Here is a 23482-nt window from a genome sequence, read left to right as displayed (position 1 = left end):
TCACTTTCTGGTCCCTCTTTCTGCTAGGCATTCCTGTCATGGCTGAAAGTCCCTGCTGAGCCCCCACTATGGCTGCACACTCCTCCCACCTCCACGGCTCCTTTCTTCAAAATCATCCTTCTACACATTTCTCTCCATATCTATACAGCAGTTAATCTGAGAGAAATATTAGAAAGCATAATAAACTAATTCACGTTAAATTTTGAATATTAAAATTTCTCAGAGCTCCCAAATACAGTATTCTACTTGCTTAAAAGGGATATGTTAAAACATATAAATCTCTAATTGGTGAAATTTCAGGAAGTAATACAAAGGGAAGTGAGAAAATTCAGACGACTCAACAGGCTGCCCAGATGTTGCCAGCGGCACCCCCCGGCCCCGGCACTGCTAGTCCCCTCTTCCTGCAGCTTCTTCCTCTGCCTCTGGACTCGTGGATCTACTCAGTACCTGTTCCTGCCAGCCCCGCTGGCCAGACCACCAGCCTGTCTGGGAAGCACAGAGCCCGCGTCTCATCCGCATCATGTTAGCTGGCAGTGAAGGACTTGTGGTGGAAAGAGGGAGGGGACCAAGGCAACCATTCATAACACTAATTTATTCATGTAACTCATTCATAAGCCTTCACTAGCTTGTAATTGAAAGTAATAAATCCCACTTCTAAAATATTTTCTGGAAATGATGAGGTTCCAGCAGATATGGTCAGCTTTCAAGCATGCTGAGATTTGACTGTCACTGAACCTTTTAGAGGCAGAATGTTTCCAACTTGTGACATGAGGACATTAATGAGAGGCCCTTGCATCCAAAAGCATGTTGAGCTTTGTGTCCTATGTGGTAAATATTTTGTATTGCGAATATATGTGATATTCTATTTCAGATGTGTGTAAAATAAAATTGAGTCATTTTTAAAGTGCTACTGAATTCATAATAGATTTTTGTTGTCATGTATTTTTTCAATAAATTGTCAATAAAAGTACATCTACTCAAACTGGGAAAGGTTTGAAACCATAGTTCTAGATTTTAGACTAATTCATTTGAAATCAAGGCAGCATAGTAAAAACATCTGTAAAGATGTTTGTTTTGAATACTATTGAGTATTCTTCAGAGATATTTAAAGTCTAAAGCAATCTAACGTCTGAATTATTCCATCAGCACGGAGAATCATTCTGCTGATGTGTAATCTGAGACTGAAGAGGATTGTGATCTCCTGGCTTTGCACTGATGCGTTGTGGGGAACTTCCCGACAAGAAGTGGGGTTCTCTCACCCTGGGACAGCAGAGTTCCTGGAGTGGAAGTGGGATTGGCGACGTCAGGAGCTGGCTCCAGCGGTGGTGTGACTTGGGCAGTCATGGGCAGGAGCCCCTCCTTAGAAAGATCAACAGCAATTCCTCACTTAGCTTTTACTCCTTGAGCTTTAAAGGGTTTGGGATTCTACAGTGTCCTGTTAAAATGCAAGTGTCCCCGGGAGATACTAAACCTAAAAACACAGACTCTTGGCTCTAACAAGCTGAAAGGATCTCGTCCTGTAAAAATTTTCTGCAGAGCTTAGTTCACAGCTAGCTGAGTGTAAAATGCTGGTAAAAAAGAGAATGCCACCTACTGAGGGCAGGAAAATTAGCTCCAAGGAGGAGGCCCAAGGTAGCTGTGGGGTGCCCAGGGAGTAGGGAGGGCTGACAGAAAGGGGCCGCCCAAGGACGGCCTCACTTGTCGACCACATGCAGCCTGTGTGTTTCTGGACTCCCATATTTCAGATCCCCTGTAAAAGGAAGAAAAGCATTTTTGTTCAGATAGAAATGCTCAAATTATAGACTCTCAGATAGCATTCCTTTGACACATTCTTTGGGGTCAAACATAAAATTGTAAGTGGCGGTGTCAGACTGCATTTTTTTCCATCTGACTTAAGCAACCAAAGTTTATTTCCTCATTCTGATAGTGAGACTAATCTCAGGGGATTGCTGTCAAAATAGTTCACATTTGTCAAATGGTTGCTTGCTCCTGGATGAGTAAGATACAGAAATAAGTTTTTAATAATGAATGAAAATTTAAACTTGGTATCTATATCTCAGATGGTTTTCTCATGATTTAAAAAAAAACCCAAACTGTAGGCTTCCACACCAGGCCCACTCACTACCAACAGGTTTTTTTGTTTCATTTTGTTTTGGTGTTTTTGCTGAAGAAGATTAGCCCAGAGCTGACATCTGTTGCCGATCTTCGTCTTTTTTTTGCTTGAGGAAGATTAACCCTGAGCTAACATCTGTGCCAGTCTTCCTCTACTTTACATGTGAGGGTCACTGCCACAGCATGACTGATGAGGTGTAGGTCCACGCCCAGGATCTGAACTTGTGAACCCAGGCCACCAAAGCGGAGTGCACCAAACTTAACCGCTATGCCATGGGGCCAGCCCCTTTTTAAATTCACATTGCCTTACTTTTAGATGTACTGAGATCTCACTGCTTTCTTTCTCTTTTTTCCCTCCTCCTCCAAATCTCTTTAGACAGGCATATGAGTTTCGTTTTTGGAGATTTCTCAAGATTCTTTTATAAAATAGCAGCCAGTCTAAATCTGTCATCATAGGTATGAGAACTGTCTTACTGAGAAAATTCCATCGACACCACTTTTTACTGAAATCCAAATGTTAGGAGCAAGGGGATGCTTTTAGTTTTTGTGTCCTTAAGTTTCTGTTTGCGTAAATGTTATTCCTTCCTTCCAAATGTTGGAAATTGGAAGAACTTGTTTTCTTTTGTTTTGAAAGTTTAGAATCTGGGAATAGAAAGTATTGACGTGAAACCTTAGGTGTGATCTGTCTTAACCCATGAACAGATTATGTTTAGTGACCATGAATTTATAGCAGGTGGAGCTATTCCAAAACTTTTAAATATGTGATTATTTATGTTACATGACAAGCATATCAGGTTTTCAAGGTTGTGAAGTTTCTGATTAATTCAAACCTTTTATCCATTGATATTTACCATTTAGTCTGTCAAAGATTACCAATTTTCAAAGCAGTAGAATGTATTATAAAATTTTTTACTAATTCAGAAAGGTCTTTAAAATCTTTTAGTGCCTTAGCTTATCATTGTGATTAACTACTTATATTGATGAAGCTCAAAAATGTTGATTAATAGAAATTTCTGGTTATAAAATTTCCAGATAACCCTAAATTTTACTATAGTATTGTTATAAAGTAGTATATTTTAAACTATGAACCAATAAGTTATAGGGAGTTATAGGCACATAGTAAATGTGTTTATCAAATGTACTGAATAAATTAAATGCATTGATGATAGCACATAAGAATAAATGACTAAATACATTCATACATTGAATATTTTTAAATAAGAAATTATTTAATTTTATAACACCACCAAAACCAGTAAAGTATTAGTTGGATAAGTCAAAACACGTATTATTATTATCATTATCATTATTATTATTATTGTTATTATTGGGGCATTAAGATATACTTTGTGTATTTATAGAATCTTATGCTTATTTGAATATTTACTTCTAAATCTATATAATAACATTCCTAAGAGGTTATACCACTGAGGACAAACAACCATCCACAATCTCACTTTATTAGTGAAACTATTTTTGGGGGGAGTGCCTACTAGTCTTTTTTCATATGATGAGTTATACATATTTATCTTTTTATTCTTCTTTCACGTAATCTTATAACTATCCTAACCATGTTTGTTGATGGCTACATGATGGCTCATCAAGTGGAGGTGTCATTTAATACAGAAATGAGCTTCTTTATGTAGATGGCTCTTTTCTTTTTTGTATTATGTCCTTAGCATATATCTTCAGAAAAGCTGTCATTAGGTGAAAGTGTATGAATTTTTTATAGGTTTCGATATATGTTATCAGATTGCCTTCTAAGAGTCTTTTAACAACTTATGCTGTCACTAATGATGACAATGTCTCACCTCACTCTTATTAGGATTGTCTGTATTTGGCTAATATTTAATTGGCCAGAAATGTTACTTCGTTTTTAACATAGGCTGAACATTTTTTTCTTCTCTGAATTGTCTGTTTCTTTTCTATCGAAAGGGTTTTATTGGAGTCTTAATTTTTTCCCAACAGTTTTGTTCCGTTTTTCACTATGGTAAAATAATAGTCTTTTGCCCCTCATGGCAACTTTTTCCTCAGTCTGTCATTTCCCTTTTTATCGTATTTTTTTAAACATCCAAGAGTATTTACTGTTCATGTTACATAAGATCTGTTGACCTTTGGTAGTTTCTTCAATAGTGTGTAGGATCGCTGTGTTGGTAACGTTAAAGATTTAATTCAGTTTAAAAAAATTTTTTTCCATGTATCTTTTTTGGTATTCAATTATTTAATTCATCTGGTATGCCTCAAAATTAATTTTGTAAATGGTCAGCTGGTTTTCACAATACCACTTATTACAAATTTCTTTACTTCCTCATTTGTTTCTGACAGATCCTTTATTATGTTTGTTTAGCATACGGTCGAGTCAAAATCTTTTGGGGATATTCCATTTCAGTGATCTATTCATTTCTTTTTTAATAATGTTTAAATTGTGGTTTTAGGAAATGTTTTAATATCTGGTAGGGCTAGGCTCCCCCAGCCCCGCATTTTTAAAAATATATAATCAAGTTGTGATATCAGAATTACTAGGAAAAATCCATTAGATAGCTTTTCATCCTTTTCCATAGCACCATGATCTTTGAAAACTTGAAATGATTTCATTTTCTCCATCAGATTTTCTCCATCATTTCTTGTGTTAATTTTAAATGGAATTATTAACTTCACTGATGCTTCAAAATGTGTTAGCCTATATTTGGCATGGTAGTGTAGGGGAGGAAACAAAGTTTTCCTTGACCCTCTTAGAGTTCCTGGCTGGGTCTGAAAATTAAACTGACAAAGACATATTAATAGGAGAAAAGTACACAGATTTATTTAATATAAGTTTTACGTGACACATAAGGAAATGAAAACCCAAAGAAAGTTAAACCTGGGTGTATTTATGCTGGGTTTGATGAAGAGTGGACGGTCTTGGAAAGATCTGACAGGACAAAGGGTACTTGGCAAGTGTAGTGAACTGGGGGCGCTGAGCAAGGCCTGTGTGCGCAGATCCTTCTCGTCTTTGGGATGAGGACGCTCCCTTCCTCCAGGGGTGGGGAAGGCCCCTCTCACATGAGGGTCTAATGCCTGCTTCCGGGGGAGAGGCAGGAGGAAGGTCAGAGCGAACTTCCTGCTTCTGCCGTTTTCTCAAACTCCTTCAGCTTGAAATATTCAGTATGCAAGGTGCCAGATTTTGGGGTAGCATATCCTGAACCCCACCATTAGTCACCTGTTTTTACATCTCTTCTGCATCTGTTGGCATACCTTCTCTCATATCTTACTCTGGGTTTGTGTACTTTTCCTTCGCTTTTCTTAATTTTTATTTGGCAGAATTTTATCTGTTAGTTTTAAATACAAACATAATTTTATATTGTTCACATGAACCTTTCAATGGAGATGATTGGAACACCTCTCCGTGTTGTCTCTGGAAATGGAGAGGACGAGGACCCACCCTTGGTTAGATCTGGGTTCAGGACAAAGAACAGATCCGGTCACAACGTTTTGTATGAAGCCACAAGCCATTGAGCCCAGGGCTGGTAAGCGATTCCGCAGAATGGAGGGAATCTTGCCCTGAAGGCGCTTGTCTCTCATCGTTAAAGATGACTGTAGATCGCGCTTGTTTACAATTATACATTTTGGTTGCTGCTGGAGATTTTCCTTTTTAGATGATTTCATAGATATTTTAAAGATGAGTTAAAGAGAGGACGTTTCTGTCATTTCCACGAATTGTGCCAGCTTCCCCATTTTATATTCATTCTTTTCCAATGTATAAATATTTGTACAAAGTGAAAATGTGAATGAAGTGGATGCACAGATAGCATTCCCCTGGCGCAGCGGTTCTCAGAGCCTGGTCCCGGGACCAGCAGCATCAGCATCCCCTGGGACTTAGTCAGAAATGCAAGCTCTCTGGCCCCACCAATGACTGAATCAGGAACCCTGGGCATGGAGCCCGGCAGTCTGTGTTCACCAGCCCTCGAGGTGATTTTGATGCCATTAAAGGGTATGAAGCACTGGCCTGCTGTCTCCATAACCCTTTGAATGGACTCTTTCCTACTTCATTGTCACACTTAGACCTCGGCACCGCTTTATACTTCTTTTTCTAGAGTCTTCTATGTACTAACAAGGAAACACATTTGGGGTTTGAAAGGATTCCTGTAGCGGTCTAAACCTCCCCCATATCCCCCCCCACAAAAATTATTATTAAGTAGATCAATACTCTAAGTAAAATTCAGGAAAATGTCGGATGTAACTTAAAAATTCTAGGAAATTAGGCTCTTGTCTAAATATCCACAACAGAGCTTCTAGCCTGGAGTATTTTTAGTCTTACAAGAAAAAATTGGAAACCATCCAAAGAAGAGGATAACATGATATACGCTTGATTTTTTACAGCATTTTTATGTATTGTTCGGTGAAAAGTACCTTTGGTCGACATATCACAGAATAGTACTTTCACGTGGACTTGAAACACTTCTTTAGCCTGTGGCTCATCTGCCTGTTTAGTTGTTTGCAGACCCTGCAGGAAGGACAGCACATCTGGGTGCTACTTGGACTCGTTTCAGGCTGTCAGGCTCTACTGTCAGCCTCCCAACCTGGAGCCCCTGAAGGCGGAACAGGTTAATAACTTGTGAAGCCTCTGGCGATGGATTGAGTGCACCTCACTTAGCCAGTAATCTTAAGCTTTTTGGTTCTAATCATTCTTTAAGCAATAAAATGACCAGGAAAATGAATGCAAGAATACCTTCAGGTTTTTGTTAATAGTTGAATCTAATTTTCCTGAAATGTCACTAATTCAAAAGGTCCTAAATGCCTTACTGCTAATCTGACTTTCATAGCATTTTACCAAAAAATAGACAGGATTTGGGGTGACCTTTTCCTGCCCCAATCAAAAGTAAGTAAAAATAGAACCATAGTATTTAAGAACTGGAAGTGACCTTCTTATGGATGTCATCCAGCCCCTCCCTTTGACTGATGGGGAATCCAAGGCCTGGGGGTGGGGGTGTGAGGTGTTCTAGGCTGCCTCCCCACCCCATAGAAGGTACGGTGCCGTGGAGCATCTCTAGCTTGCTGTTTTCGGCAGTCCTTGTCCACGTGGTGTTTCTGCAGTGACTATTTTGCCAGTACTCTGGTTAGTGGTCATTTCCTCCAGAGCAACTGATAGGAATTTTAAACGTGTTCCAGAAGTTTAGAGACTAGAATAGTGTTTGTTTCCTATGACATGGATTTAGGAAGCAGCTGTTCCCGGAGCTGCTCCAAAGGACTGAACTTTGTGACTCCTTAGGAGTTGCCATGACTTCTTTGTTGTCTAAAAGAGTTGTTTATTCCGACTGTCTGCAAAACCTGCCAGTATTCTAAACTACTATATTTTAGGTAAGGAGTATCCTTTCTTGGTTGCGTGTAAAAGAATTAAGTACCATTTGGTTCTTGATAAATGTGTGTAAGGGGTGTATGTAAGCGTACATGTGCGTGTTGGAGGGAGGGTGAAAACAAGTTCGGTAAAAAGTCTTTTAACTTTCTTTCAAAAAATAACTTTAGCATGCACAGGAGAATATTTTTCCAAATACCAATTCTGGGGAATAAGGGCTCTATAATACTTTGGAATACTCATAGAAATAATGTATGGTATAAAATAATTATAAATCTGTTTTGGAAACTGTTGATGTAGGCTAGACAGTAAACTTTTAAAAACTGTAGAAACATAGGGTACAGAAGTTGATATTTTTTAAATGTATCTATAAAAAACCCAATTTTAGGAAAATGTAATTAAAGGTCTCTTTTTGGTCTGATCTAAGACAATTTGTGTTCATTTTTTAAGGTGGGGGCAGGAGGTAGGGAGACTTTAGAAATGGTTGAGTGTGCCTTATTTTGAAAACTAAGGTAGAAATAAAAGGTAACTATTAAATGGTAAATAGGTGGGTTTTAAAACTGGAAGGAAATTTTGTGTATTTTGTCATCGTCTGACAAGTCCTCAGTTCATGAACAGAATTTTTCTAAAATTAAACATATTTTACTAAGTCCAAATGTAAAGAAAAATAAAGTAGGGGGAAAAAGTCTCAAAGAACTAAAAATACCTTTGGAGAACTAGAAATCATTGAAAATATTTAAGAGGAAGTTGAGACTTGTTTCTGACAGACACATACTCTGGGGAGGAGGAGGAGGAAACGGGTCTCACCAGATGCCGGCGAGAACGTGGCGGGAGCCGACCACCTCCCCACCCATGACGGGGATAGAAAATGGAATAGTCACTCCAGAAAAGAGTTTGGCAGTTCCTTTCAAAACGAAAACATGTACTTACCATCTGACCCAGCGATTGTATTCTTGGCCATCTATCTCAGAGAAATGGCTTATTTTCATTGAGGAACTGGTACACAAATGTTCATAGCAGCTCTATTTAAAGTAGCCAAAAGTTGGAAACAACCCAGATGTCCTTCGGTGAGTGAATGGTTAAACAGACTGGTACATCTATAACGTGAAATTGTACTCAGCAATAAAAAGGAACGAAGTAGCCCATTTGCCGTGTGAAGATGCAGTGAAAAGACTGCCATTTATGAACAAGGAAGTGAACTCTCACCAGATACTGAATCTCATGGTTTCTCCATAGGAAGACAAGGAAGAGATATTAGTCACAACAAATGTTTTCCAGTATGTTTTCTGTGAATAATATAGAATTGCTATCCAGCAAACGTGACTACCTACAACTTACCAGGTTAACTTCCTTATACTCTAGACCGTCAAGGAAGTCTGTCTCCTGAAAACACCTCTGCATGTCTTGGAAGCACAAATAAGGAGGACTTGCCCTGACCTAACATCTCTGCCCATCTTCCTCTGTTTTTTTGTACGTGGGACACCTTCACGGCATGGTTGGTGACATGGAGAAAAAATTTCTTGATGACAATTGAGCAAGATGTGGGGACTGCTATTTTCCATACCATTCAGTAGAGTCATTCAGTAGATTTCTTTCTTTCTCCAAACTTTGCAAAAATACTGATTAATTTACCAGTTAAATCACTTTCCCCCGTAACTTTAAGAAAGTTTGTAATGAATTTCTGTAATAAAAGTGTTTTATATCTAAAAAAAAAAAAAGGAACGAAGTATCAATACATGCAACAGCTTGTATGAACCTCGAGGACATTATGCCAAGTGAAAAAAAGCTCATCTCAAAAGGATATATATACTGCATTTATGTAACATTTGTGAAATAACATCATTATAGAGTTGGAGAACAGATTAGTGGTTGGGGGAGGAGGAAGGCAGAGAGTGGTCACAAGAGGGAGCCTTGTGGTAACAGGACAGTTGAATATCTTGATTGTGGTTATTACACAAGACTGTACATGTGATAAGACTCCGTGGAGCTCCCCCCAACACACGCTCACACAAGCGCGCGTAGGACTGTGGCATCTGAGTCAGCTCTGTGGAGGGTACCAATGTCAGTTTTTTTGCACTGGATGGATGGTGTGGATGGATGCACCATAATTGTCTAAGATGTTATTACCATTGGGGGATGGTGCACGGGACTGCCCTGTACATGTCTTGACAGCATCCTGTGAACCTATAACTATTTCAAAGGAAAAAGTTAAAAAACAACAATGCAGCTCTTCCAGTGGTACAAAAAAAAGGAATATCGAATATTGCAATTTCATATAGTTCAAGGAAAGAAAAAACCTGATGAGTGTACACCAAAATGCTAGTTGTGGTCATCTATTAATGGTGATTACAGAGGGATTTTTGTCTTATTATTTGTGCTTTTTTAAGATTAAAAATTGTTTATGCATTGATGCATTGTTTATGCATCAAAAAAAGCCTAATAAATAAATGCAAATAAAAGCATAAAAAATAGTGGGTCCCAATTTTTAAATTGTCACACTGACATAATTTAGTGTAGTCTTTAGTGATCATGTAGTTTGACAGCCTGTTGGCAGTTAAATTTTTATCAGAAACAGTTTGGAAAGATATTTGTTTACTAGTTGTATTTAGAAATTTACAGTGATTTCATTTTTCTCCCTTAATCGTATATTTTAGTATCACAAAATTCATATTCTCTAATAATGTAAAAACATCTGAATTGTAAATATTTAAATTATAGATTTTAAATTTATTCTTGGTCTTGTCTTGAATGAAAAATGCTCTTTTTTCTTTTTTGAGGAAGATTGGCCCTGAGCTAACATCTGTGCCAATTTTACTCTATTTTTTTGTATGTGGGACGCCACCACAGCATGGCTTGATGAGCAATGTGTAGGTCTGTGCTCAGGATCCAAACCCGCAAACCCCAGGCTGCCAAAGTGGAGCATGAAAATTTAACCACTCTGCCACCTGGCTGGCCCACCAATCTTTAATATTATGTAGAGATTACCAGAATCTCTTTTTTAACTCTTTTTCTTAACTCTTATTTAATTAAATGTTATTGTTTCTCTTTTAACATTTTTGGATTAAAGAGATTCTCATTAACTCTTTTAACAGAGAGGTTTATCCTGGTTTTCCTCACGTCAGCCATTTCCTTCCTCCCAGCAGCTTTGGGGGCCATTTCAGTCATTAACACCTCACTATCTTTTATTACTTATCAGCTCTGTTAAAAGGCTTAGTTGTGAAATAGGTTGAAAGTGTTCCTGAAATGAACTTGATGGATTTTTTTTTATATTTCATATATCTTCTGCTATCCTTATGCCCCATTAAAACATATAATTGAGAATTGATTATACCATCTTCACTGGTAATAGCATTTTTTGTTGTGTTGAATAATTATCCGTTTGAAATTGATAGTGGTGGCTACAGTGGAAGTTGCAGTCAGATGGAGCTTGAGCAGTGATCTGCAGTTGAGATGAAAGGAGACACAGACCTGGGTTGATAATGGAATTAAGTGATTACTCCTGACTCCTGGTAGAAACTAACTACTGCATCTTTTTCATATTTTTTTTCTTTATAATCTCAAGGCTATTTGTTGAAGTTCTTTAAATCTTTGTATTGGTCTGGCTTTCCCCAGTACAATAAATGGCATCTTAAATGTGAACAAGGTATCATTTTTCCTTGTAGAAAATGTTCTGTGATTTATATTTTTCCATAGTCACTCTAAAATTCAGGTGCTGTAAACCTCTAGATTTGAAATATTCCCTCAGTGTCCTTCCATCATTTCACTGCTCCCAAATGTAGTTGTTTCTTGGCGAAAGCTGGACTGATGATTCCGGGACAAACAGCATGATTAGAGCATCCTCTCTATCGCTCAGGCGCATAGCTGAGGGTGAGTTGTCTTAGCTGCTGAACGGGACGGTTATTTTTCATGTCACTGAGTGCTTTTTCATCATCGTCCTGAGTGGGCGCTGGGGCAGTGTAGTGTCCTCAGTTCCCAGCGATTCCAGCTTAGTGGTCAGCCCCGAGACCTACAGGGCGCTCTGAAATAAAGTGGAGTTGGGAATATTTCAAATAACTAGTGTGGAGCATGTTTTAAAACTTAAACAGTGATTTTTCTCTAAGTCATTTTAAGTTCTCTAATCCAACCCTCCCTTTTGCGAGAGTTGAGACATGATTAAATTTCATCCCAATATAGAAAACCTAAGATGAAAAACTGCAGGCCTTACCATTCAGAAACATGAGAGAATTGAACTTTTGAAGCAGAAGTCTTGAGCAGAATGAGTTTCCAAGTTACATAAATCTCTATAGAAAATCTTAATTCAGTTAAAACAAGATATGCTTTAATGAAAACACCTTTGATGATTTCTACATTGATCTTTGTTTTTGAGCTGCTTATTCTGGAATTATTTTTTTTTAAGATTAATTGAACTTCGTTTGAAGTGTTTGAAGCATACTTAAGCTATTTTAGGGTTGACTTTCCTAATGCACTTGGCAGTCGTGAAGCATTTGAACAGAGAGGTTGACAGCTGAAGTGAAACAAATGAAAAGACATCCTCTTCAGTTCCATTTTTTTCCCCCTCTCACAAGTACACTCTAAATTCCTTACCGATTTATTAAGGGCACCAAAAGGGAACTAATTCTTGAGTGTCTGAGTGGAGCTGAGAGAGTTAGGGTGATCCTCAGTGCTGTACTCATCCTGGTTCACCGTAGGATTTCATATTATTTCCTTTGCAAGAGTCTGTTTTAAATAATGCTGGTATTAATATTAGCTGTCAGCCATGGTCAATGCTCTGTGCCTGGTCATTCTCCTATGTTACCTCATTTAAGCCTGCCAACACCCTTAGGAATTCGGTATTTTTACCTCTTGTACAGTGGAGGAGGTTGAGACTCGGAGAGGTTAAGTTAGTTCTAGCTAGCAATAGATGTGCCAGCATGGGTTTCTCGGGAGCAGAACCTGAGATGAGGATTTTGCGGCGGGTAGTTTGGGAGGTGATCCCGGGAAGTGAGAGTGAGGAAACAGAGAGAGTGAGAGAAGGAAGGAGAAAGAGTCAATAAAGCGATGCATTCTTGAAGTTGCTGCCATAGCCAAGGGGCTGCAGTTGCCCCAGGATCTCTGAGAAGTGTTGAGGGTGCCTCCTCAAATTGTCCATTCAAAGGGTGGGAGACTGGGGCATTGATCCTTCTGTCACCCATTGGTTCAGAACTGCCTCAATTCCCCAGAATGTCTGGGCTCTGCTGCTTGTAGGTTCTCTGGGATTCAGAGAATACTCTGACCAGAAAAACATAGAAATGCATGGGCATGGCCTCGAGGTGGGACCTTGTAGGCACATGAATGAGCTCACCTGGAGCTGCCTTCCAGAGCTGCAGTTCACATCAGAGGGAGGCTAAAGGCATGTGATAGGAGGTGCCAAAAGGGATAGGACCCGAGTCCAGACTCATTCCAAAACCTGTGCTCTTTCCAGACCATCTCCCTGTAAACCAAGATATGAGGTGGGGGTGTCAGTTAGGGCGACATGGAAATATGGCGAATGCACATAGTGATTATAATAGTGTGAGTAGAATGCACATTGTGAGTATTATACATGGAATTACATGTAGTCAGGGAGATTTACTTTCCTGTTTGTGTTGCTTTGGTTAATGTTAGTTTGTACTCCCTGCATATATGTAGAGTTGGATACAGGAAGAATACCCAGAATGTCCTAAGTACTGGGGAGTATAACTGATCTGGGATTAAAAATAAACTCCATGATCGAGTCTTTAAGATATACGCAGACAGAATTACATTGTACTCAGGAGCTGTGAAATGTGGTGTTGGGTGTTTGTGGGGGTAGGAGAATGACAAGGACGACCTTGGAGACCATTGTTTATTGTAAGTTCTGCTGTGGGTTTTTTTGTTGTTAAAAATCACTTCATAACACCCCAAAGATTTTTTATTGCGATATAATTGACATAAAACATTGTGTAAGCTTCAGATGTACAACACGTTGATCTGATACATTTCTATATTGCAGTGTGATCACCACTGTAGAGTTAGCTAACACCTCCACCATGTCACATAAGTAATTCTTTTTTGTGGTGAGAACATTTAAGATCTAGTCTCTTAGAAGCTTTGAAGTATGTAACGCGATATTGGTGGGCTGTCATCACAACGCCGTGCATGAGATCTCAAGAACTACTATCTTCTAATGGCGGGTTTGTTCCCTTTGACCAACATCTCCCCATTTCCCCCTCCCAGCTGCTGGTAACCACCACTCTACTCTCTGTTTCTGTGAGTTCGGCTTTTTTAGTTTCCACATTCAAGTGATAATCATATAGTATTTGTCTTTCTCTGACACATCTCATTTAAATGTAATGCCCTCAGGTTCCATCCATGATGTCTCAAATGGCAGGATTTCCTTCTTTCTTGTGGTTGAATAATATTACATTGTATCCATATTCCACGTCATCTTTATCCATTCATCTGTTGACACACTTAGGTTGTTTCCATGTCTTGGCTATTGTGAATGATGCTGCAATAAACGTGGGAGTGCAGATAGCTCTTCAAGATGTTGTTTCAGGGGCTGCCCCGTGGCCAAGTGGTTAAGTTCTTGGGCTCCGCTTCGGCGGCCCAGGGTTTCGCCGGTTTGGGTCCTGGACATGGACGTGGCACCACTTGTCAAGCCATGGTGGTGTCCCACATGCCACAACTAAAAAAATATACAACTATGTACTGGGGGGATTTGGGGGAGAAAAGGCAGAGGAAAAAAAAGAAGATTGGCAACAGTTGTTAGCTCAGGTGCCAATCTTTAAAAAAAAAAAAAAGATGCTGTTTCATTTCTTTTGGATATGTACCCCAGAAGTAGGATTGCTGGATCATATGGAATTCCTGTCTTCAGGTTTTTCAGGAACCCCCGTACTGTTTTCCATAGTGGCTGCACCAATTTACATTCCCACCAACAGTGCACAAGGGTTTTCCGTTTTCTCCATATCCTCACCAACACTTATTTTCTCGTCTTTTTTATGATAGCCATTTTAACACTTGTGAGGCGCTATCTCGTGGTTTTGATTTGTGATGATTAGTGATGTTGAGCATCTTTCAGGTACCTGTTGGCCATCTGTGTGTCTTCTTTGGAAAAATGTCTATTTGTATCCTCTGCGCATTTCTTAACTGGGACGTTTGCTTTTTGTTATTGGGTTGTATGAATTCTCACACTCCAAAGATGCTGGCACTCCCCAGAGATGAACCAGAAGGAATGGTGCCGTGGGTGAAAGTATTTTTCAGTGTTTTGGGCCCTAAGGCTATCTCAGGACAGTAAGGTAGCTGAAACTGTCCGTTCTCCTGCCTAACTCACCCTTGCATAGTGTCTGCCACTGGGTAGGTGTTGCGAAATATTTACGGGAAAGAACTGAGGTGGTCATTTTTCAGTTCTCCAGCCAGTCGGATTTGGGCAGGGGCAGGAATTCATACAGACGGCTCATTTGGAGTATTCCCACATGGCTGCACAGCAGACCACCACGAACTCTGTGCTCACAGTGACACAGATTAGCTCACAGTCTGCAGGTCAGAAGTCAAGGCCCAATGTGACTGGGTTCTCTGCTCAGGGTCTCACAGGCTAAAATCAGGGTGTCGGCCAGGCTGCATTCCTTTCTGGAGACTCCAGAAGAATCCACTTCTAAGCTCCTTCAGGGCATTGGCAAGATACCAGCGCCTTGCAGGGGTGGGACTGAGGCCTCTGTTTTCTGGCTGGCTGTCAGCCTGGGACTGCTCTCAGCATTCCTTGCTATATGGTCCCCTCCATCTTGAAAGCCAGCAAGGGAGAATGTTCCTTGTGTCAAATCCCTCTCACACTTAGATCTCTTTCTCTAGGAAAAGCCCAGGCCCGTTTAAGAAGCTGGTAAGTCAGGCTCAGCCGGATAACTCTCTTACTTAAAGGCACATACTGTGCCACATGGCATAACCTAGTTGTGGTTGTGAAGTCGATCGTGTAACAGTCCTGGGGAGTATGCAGGGTGTGAACACCAGGGAGCAGAGTTCTTGGGAGCCATCTTAGAATTCTGCATACCACACCCCGTGAGGTACAAAGGCCTTGAGAGTTAAAAGCGAATTTAGAAATAACCCTTGGCCCATGTACCAGGTGAATAATGGTCTATGCCTGACCCTTATTTCATTTTTGTATTCTCTCTGCGTGCCTTGAGGAAAGGTTATACCACTAGAAAGTGATTACGGAGGTGAATTTGGGGTTCTTGTTTGTATGACAAGGCCAAGGCTGTTTATGTTAATAGTTCTTGCCTGGTATTACTAACTTGGCCCTAATTTGAAGGGTCACTGCTCACTTTAATTATAAAGTTGTTTTACATTATTTCATTTAAGTTTCACATCAATTTTGGGTTAATGTTTCTAGGCCAAATTTTCAGATGAGGAAGGTGAGGCTCAGAGGGTTAACTGACTCAGCCGGGCCGCAGGCTATAGACAGCAAAGCCAGGAGCAGACGCTTGTCTCAGACCACCTGGCCACACACCTGCTCTCCAACAAACCTCGAGTCCTTTCTGTGTGCCCAGCTCTGAGCTGGGAACGGGAGAAGTGCAGCCAAGTGGGGAGAGGAGGCTGCTTCTGTCCCAGTCAGAGTGCCAGCCCGAGTGTGACGCTGTCAGCCTTGGAGCGTGGACAGGAGTAGGTATTTATACCCTGTTCCTATCTTAGTCCCTTCCCAAACCCTGACCCCAATTCTTTCTTCTTCCTTAGCTGAACTCGATGCAGAGCACACCCAGAAGGTCCTGGAGATGGAGCACACCCAGCAGCTGAAGCTGAAGGAGCGGCAGAAGTTCTTTGAGGAAGCCTTCCAGCAGGACATGGAGCAGTACCTGTCCGCAGGTTACCTGCAGATCGCGGAGAGGCGAGGCAAGTCTGGGGAGGGCCGCCGGCAGAGGGCGTCGCCCTGCGTGTGCGGAGAGGGGAATAAAGTCCTCACAAGTCCCATTCTGTTACTGGACCCCAAAAATCAGAGTGGACGCATCAGGCCGCTTTGTCTGGCCGTTCTTTTTTGCCTCTTCCTATAGTTCCAGGCTTTTGTTGAAGATACTTAGAAAATGTGGAATATGGAAAAAAAAAGAAGCATTACCTATGATTCTACAGCACAGAGTAATCTCTATTACCATTTTAGGGTGGTTCTTTCCATGCTTTGTGTGACAGAGAGTCTATTTATGTAATTGGTATCAAACTGTACGTATATCTGGCTTTCTAGCTAACTTTAAAAATTCTTTGAAAGGGTATGTTTCAAAAGCTCCATCTTCCTCGTCAGGACGGCTCCTAAGAGACTTAGCCAGTTCCCTCGATGAACATGTAGGTTCTTTACCTCTGTAACTGGTGCTGCAGTGAAGATCTGGATGCATAAATGTCTGTCTGCATCTCTGGTCGTCCCAGGAACGAGCTGAGTTGCGGGAAAGTCAGGCGCCCGCTCCTTCAGCCACCTCTCCTTCCCAAGACCTGGGACCAGGGAGGGCAGTTGGAGTGGGCGGCTGCCGCGGCGTTGGGCAGCTTCCCGGGTCCCTCCGCCAGCGCTGAGAGCGCAGGAGCAGCTGGTTGTGGCGCCCAGTCCGAGGCAGGGGACAGGTGTCCAGGGCGTCCCCGTTTCCCTGCCCTCCTATCCCCCTCAGCGTCTGCTCACCTCCTGGAGACCCCCCTCCTCCCCAGATCTCCAGACTCAACCTTCCTCCTGGGCCCTGGCCAGGCCTCGGCTTATGTTCTCTACGTGCCCCCCACTGCACCCCCCCAATTCATCCCTGTTACCCTCCCTGAGTTCCTTCCTCATCATCCACTTCTATGTCCTCCCCCGGGAGAGGTGAAAGAAATCAGAGAGGAAGGAAAATAGTGTAGAGAAAGCAGATTAGGGGCAGTAGGTCAGCACCTCAGGACGCCCTGAAGGGGGTGTCGTGTGGATACGGCCGTTCACACTGGCAGTGGATGCGTCGATCCAGGTTTCACTCTGTCTCCACCGAGTCAGCTCTCCCTCTCTCTGTCCCACTCGTCTGGACTCCATCTTCGTGTGGAAAAGTCACACTGCATATTCCCTCAGAGGACGTTGAGTTTCTTTAGTGTCTGGTGCTGGTCATGGGGCAAGCAGTCCCTGTTTGCTCCCGGGGCCTGTGTTCTGTCGCGGGCAGGAGCTGAGAAGGACGCCGGCTTGGTCTGCCCGGGCTGCCGTAACGAAGCCCCACAGGCTGGTGGCTTAACCCCCAGAAGCTGATTCTCGCAGCTCTGGAGGCTGAGATCCAGGCGGAGCGAGCTGGCCACTTGGCTCCCCGGCAGAGCCCTCCTTGTCCTCACAGGGCAGAGAGCTCTCACTCTTCCTAAGAGGGTGCTAATCCCAGCAGGGGGCCCCCCTCATGACCTCATCTAACCCTCATCACCTCCCAAAGGCCCCGCCTCCTCGGATTAGGGCTTCGACATAGGAATTTTAGGGGGACACAGACATTCAGTCCGTAACAGACACACGCGCAGGCAAATCTGACCCACAGATTGAGCGTTAGACCGAGAGGACATGGAGGAGGGGGGGCAGTGGCGAGAACAGTGATAGAAACTCTCATTGCTCAACAACTGAACTCTGTCCTCATTCAGTTTAGTCCAGCAGACATTAGGTCTGAGCATCTGCTAAGTGTTCAGCGCACGGCTAGGCCCAGCGGAGGCCGAGAACAGGAAGGTGCCCGGCAAGAAGCCCCGCTGTCACGGGGAGACCCAGAACCACGCTCGGAGAGTGGAGCTGAAGTGCGGGAGGCGCCGCAGGTTCCGGAGGCCCTGTCAGTTGGCGGGAAGCCCGTGAGACGGGGGGGACGAGTCGTGTGTGGCAGGCCCCGTTGTGGCCAGCACAGCACCGCACCGTGCTGGGCAGAGGGGTGCCCAGCAACACGTGCTGGACAGATTTCACCCAAATATTAAGAAAGTGAACTTTTGTGGTTTCAAGCACCTAAAAAACTAATTTTCTTGAAGTTTCAGAAAAGTGTTGGGCTCTTTTTTTCCTAAGGTGACAAAAACAGAGTCAGGAACATGTTGCCAACATGTGTGGCTTTGAAAGCCTCGAAGAAGAAATGGAGGACTTGGCCTCTTAGCTTTCTGCTGCAGCTGCAGCCGCAGAGGCGCTCACAAACAGCACACGGGCATCTCTCCGCAGGGCTGTCCAGAGCCGCCCCTCACACTGCCCAGCCTGGCGCGTCACACCCCCTCTTCCAGAGGGTTCGTCTCCAAGGATGAACACGGGGGTGTTTAATCTAGAGGAATCAATCAGAATTAAAAAGCTCTACAGTGAACATGATATTTTGGACTCATTCCACTAAGTCAGAAATAGTCTGAATTTTTCTCACTTTCCAAAGCATCATTTTTTAATTAAGACAAAGGCATGGAAAGTTTTATCGAGAAAGTTATCAGAGTAGAGGATGGAAGGACATCTGTGCCCACTCGGATTGCGGTGAGGCTGGAGAACCACACAGCGGGGACCTGATGTGCTTGAAGAGGGGTGCAGGCGGTGCAGAAGCCCTGGGGCCAGGGGCCCTGGGCCCCACCGCGGCCCGCAGTGCTGAGCGCCATCAGGACACAATTAGGTACTTGGTCAGCCCCTGACCCAGGTTTTGTCTTCCACCTGACGTGACTCCCGTCTTCTCTGAAGCGCGTTTTTTGCTGAGTGCCGGGATGTCTGGACTGCAGTTAGTTACAGACAGATCACCTGTAGACGCCTCCTCTGCGCCGGTGTGTTCCCGCAGCCAGGTCTCCGGTTCCCGTGGGTCTCTCTGACCTGGAAGTCCAGCAATGTCAAATGCTCTGGAGCCAGTGGGTGCCCTGTGCCCGCAGATGCTCTGACTCAGCCCTTGGGCTGCAGGGTGGACCCAGTGCCAGGGAGGAGAAGGAGGTGCTGCCCAGGCTGTGATGAACAAAGTCAGAAAAGAAAGAATCGATGAAAATGCACCTCTACTAAAATTCAGTCTCCCCCAAGATGCAGTCTGGAATGCAAAAGATCTCAAATAGAATTGCCAGCTTATGATCTTAACTTTGTCTGATTATCTCCCCATGAGGGTTTATTCAGAACTTTGACACTTACCGTGATCCATTACTGGTTTTCATTTTAATTAGGAAGTATTTTAAATATCCAGAGAAGAACTGAAAACACTGTAACGTAGCCCATGTTTCCAGATTTAACGTGTTAATATTTTACCATATTTCCTTTAGATATTTAAAAAATGTTACGAAATATTCCAGACATACAAAAAGGTATAAGGAATAATAAAATTATCCATGTACTGACCACGCAGCTCAAGAAGGAAATCACCACCAACAGTGCAGGCCCACAGCCACTGCGTCGAGGGGCCCGTCCCACAGGACCTCCGCCGTCTCCTTGACCGCACATGGGCATTTCCCAAGACAGTGCGTGGCAGGCTGTGCAGATTTTAAACACGTGGTAGAAACGGCGTCACCCTGTGTGTCTTTTCGCAGCTTGCTTTCTCGGGCAGGCATTTCGAGAATCATCCCTACTGAGACGTTTCACTCTAATTTGTTCATTTTCATTCTTAAATGTATTTATTTATTGTGATGATGAGTATTTTAGTTGTTTCAAGTTATTTCTTATTAAAAACACTGCTGTTGTGGACATTCTTAGAACACGTCTCTCCGGGTTAAGAGTTTTGTCAGGGCAGTGGGTCTCAAGCCTGAGCTAGCCTCCCAGCCTCCCTCGGTGCTGTTCATAGCAGTGCTGGGCCCCCAGGCTTCCGATTCCGCAGGTCAGGGCGGGGCCTGAGGATGTGCGTTTCTAATCGGTTCCCGGGGAAACCACTGCTGCTCTGGGGCCCACACTTTGAGAACCACTTCTTTAGGGTATATAAGTGGGACAGTAATTCCTGAGTCATATGACATGCATCCTTTTCATTTTACTAGATTCTGCCAAATTGCTTGCCAAAGTACCTGCACCACTTGACAATCTCCCTAGCTGTATGTGCCTCTTTCAGTTACTCCACATCTTTGTCAACACTTGGTAGTGTTGGATATTTAAATTTTTGCCAATCTCTGGCTGTGAAATGACATCTTATTTTGGCTTTAATTCGTATTTCCTTGATTGTCCATTCTTCTCCTGGTCGTCTTCCTTTACTGAGTCTTATTCCCTTATTGTGGCCTGGCCTTTGCTGATTACAGCTGATGCAGACGCCCCGTCTCAATCAGTGGCTTTTCTGGAGGGGCCTTTGACAAATGTTTTTATTTTTAATGTGGTCGCTTTACCCATCTTATTGTTTATGGTTTGTGCTTTTGTGTTGTTTAGGAAATCCTTCCCTCCAAGTTACGAGGACATTCTACTATGTTGTGTTCTAAAAGTTTTGTTTTCCACTTTATATTTGGCTCTTTAATCCACCCCCAGTTGATTTTTTTGTGCATTGTGAGGTAAGGATCCAATTTTCCTTTTCTTCCATAGCAGTGACTATTTGTCTCAGCCCCAGGATTCTCTCTCCGCAGCTTCACAACGTCTTCTGTCACTTTCAACACATGGCGAGTCTTTCCTAGGCTCTCTTTTCTGCTCCGTTCTTCTGTCGTCCAGCCTTGAGCCAGATCTACACTCGCTTAACTGTAATTCTTCATTAAGCGCTGGTTTTCAACCGACAGCAGTTTTGTCCCCTAGGGGACATTTGGCATTGTCTGGAGAGTTTTGCTTGTTGTGACTGGGGTGGGGTGTGCTCCTGGCATCTGGTGGATCTAGTAGAGGCCAGGGATGCTGCTAAACACCCTACAGTATACAGGACAGCCCTACAACAGAGAATTATCTGGTCCAAAGTGTTGTTGAGAAACCGTGTTTTATAGCAAGTCTGGTATGTGGTGGACGATTTCTCCATACCGCTACACATAGCAATACATTCTTTTTTCTTCAGAGTTGCCGTGGCTTTTCTTGGCTCTTTATCCTTCTGTATACATTTTAAAGTCAGATTCTGAAGTTCTATGACAACACCCTGTGCAGAGTTTGATTGGAATTGCGTTGTGTCTGCTGTGAGGGAGAACTGGCAGTTAAGTGTTAGTGGATTTTTCTGCACACGCACATGGGCTCTCTCATCACTTGTCTCCTGCGTGGTGGGTAGAACTCGCCTCTAACACCGTCAAGGACCAGGGATTTCTCTGTGGGAAGAGCTACCTATTCTTTTTCTCTGAGGGTTACAGAGGTTTCCTATTTTTTTCTTTTTTTCTTTTTTAGATTGGCACCTGGGCTAACAACTGTTGCCAATCTTTTTTTTTTTTTTCCTGCTTTATCTCCCCAAACCCCCGCTGTTCACAGTTGTATATCTTAGTTGCACATCCTTCTAGTTGTGGGATGTGGGATGCTGCCTCAATGTGGCCTGACGAGCGGTGCCATGTCCGTGCCCAGGATCCGAACCCTGGGCCGCTGCAGTGGAGCACGTGAACTTAACCACTCAGCCACGGAGCCGGCCCCTCCTGTTTAATTGTAGCAAGTGTTCCGTGGAATTTGTTCAGCTTGTCTTTAGTTTTCAAATATATTAGCATAACATTGTCCATATTTCTCTTTTCAATCTTTGTAGTATTTGGGGTTGGGTTTGCTTTTGCATTCCACAAATTGTTAATTTGTGTGTTTTCTCTTTCTCAAATCTTACACAAAACATATCCAAATGTTCTCTCAAAGACCTAACTTTTAGTTTCGTTGTTCCTCTCTATTATATCTTTATTTCATTAAATTCTGGGGTTTTGTTTTTTGGTCTGATTGTAAATTTAAATATTTAGGCTCAATTTTCAGCATTCTTCTCTTAATATAAGGAATTCAAAGCTATGAATTTTTCACTAGCGTACCACATTAACAGAATTCTACAAGTTTTGATAATAGTTTCTGGATATTTAAATTTTTCCATTAGGATTTCTTATTTGACTTGTGAACTGTTTAGAAGTGTGTTTTTAAATAATGCATGAAGGTCCCTTTTGTTACCAATTTCTAATTAAATTTCATTGTGGTTGGAGAATGGGATTTTGGTTTTTTTTATTCAAGACTTACTTTATGGCCTGATTCATAGTTTTTTCCTACATGTTTCATGTGTACTTGAGAGAGAGATTCTAAATGAGAGACATTAAGTTCCATGTGTCAATTTCATCAAGCTTCTTAATTGGGTTGTTCAAATATTACCTATTATTACTAAAGTTGAATTGCTTAATTATCATCAAAGAGGTAGATTAAGCCTTCCTTCCCCCCATGATTATGGACTTGTTACATTTTCCTAGTCATTCTTCCATTTTTTCTTTAAAAACATAGCCACAAAATATATAGTCACACAGAAATTTTGAATTGCTTTCATGGTGAAATGAACCTTTAAAAATTCCTGAAGTCCTGTTTACCCCAATACTGCTTTTGTTTTCACTTAAAGTCTATTTTGTTTGATATTAATATAGCTGTGTCAGCTTTCTTGAAGTTAATTATTTGTTCGCCCACTTTCCATTTTTCCTTACACTGTTAATGTTTGTGTCCTTATGTTTTAGGAGTGTCTCCTATAAACAGAATATAGGTAAATTTTATCACTTTAATTCAGTCTTAAAATCTCTGTTAACTGGTAAATTTGGTTCATTTACATTTACTGTAATTACTGATGTACCTGACTTTGTTACCATCTTATTTGGTGCTTTCTATTTTCCTGAAAGCTTTTCATATGTTTCTTAGTCCGTTTTTATTCTCTCTTGTTTTAAAAGTTAGACTCCTGCCCTCTTTAAGAGGATGGCATGGACAGAAAAGGGAGCCTCTGCTCCTTTCAAAGCAAGGTCATACAGAAAGGCCCCCAAAGCCACAAAAGAAAACCTGCATGTCAGCCCCCAGCAGCCCAACCCTGGCACAGAAGATGCTGAGAGGAACAAGTTTGACCACTGTGCCCTCAAGTTCCCCCTGACAGTCGGCCTTGAGGACACCCCAGGACAGCACTGCCTTGGTATATCAGGGTCAGTCAGGCTGTGGGGCAGCTCTGTGACATCAGCGTGGCCACAGCCAAGGTCAGCGCCCTGGTCAAACTTGATGCAGACCATGCCGAATTCAGCTGGCTCCTGACTACCTTGCTTTGGATGTTGCCACTT

General features: G+C 42.3%; 1 protein-coding gene across 2 annotated transcripts in view; it reads left to right on the top strand.

The window, feature by feature from the left end:
- Positions 1 to 23482, top strand: part of DTNBP1 (dystrobrevin binding protein 1) — a 118804-nt gene that overhangs the window by 91136 nt on the left and 4186 nt on the right. For both annotated transcript variants that reach the window (XM_070585088.1, XM_070585086.1), the window contains exon 8: positions 16145 to 16300. In XM_070585088.1, the coding sequence (XP_070441189.1) occupies positions 16145 to 16300 (156 nt within the window). The remainder of the gene's footprint in view (positions 1 to 16144; positions 16301 to 23482) is intronic.

The sequence above is a fragment of the Equus przewalskii genome, chromosome 19, assembly GCF_037783145.1.
Source record: "Equus przewalskii isolate Varuska chromosome 19, EquPr2, whole genome shotgun sequence".
NCBI lineage: Eukaryota > Metazoa > Chordata > Mammalia > Perissodactyla > Equidae > Equus > Equus przewalskii.
This window is presented reverse-complemented; position numbering and strand designations above follow the sequence as displayed.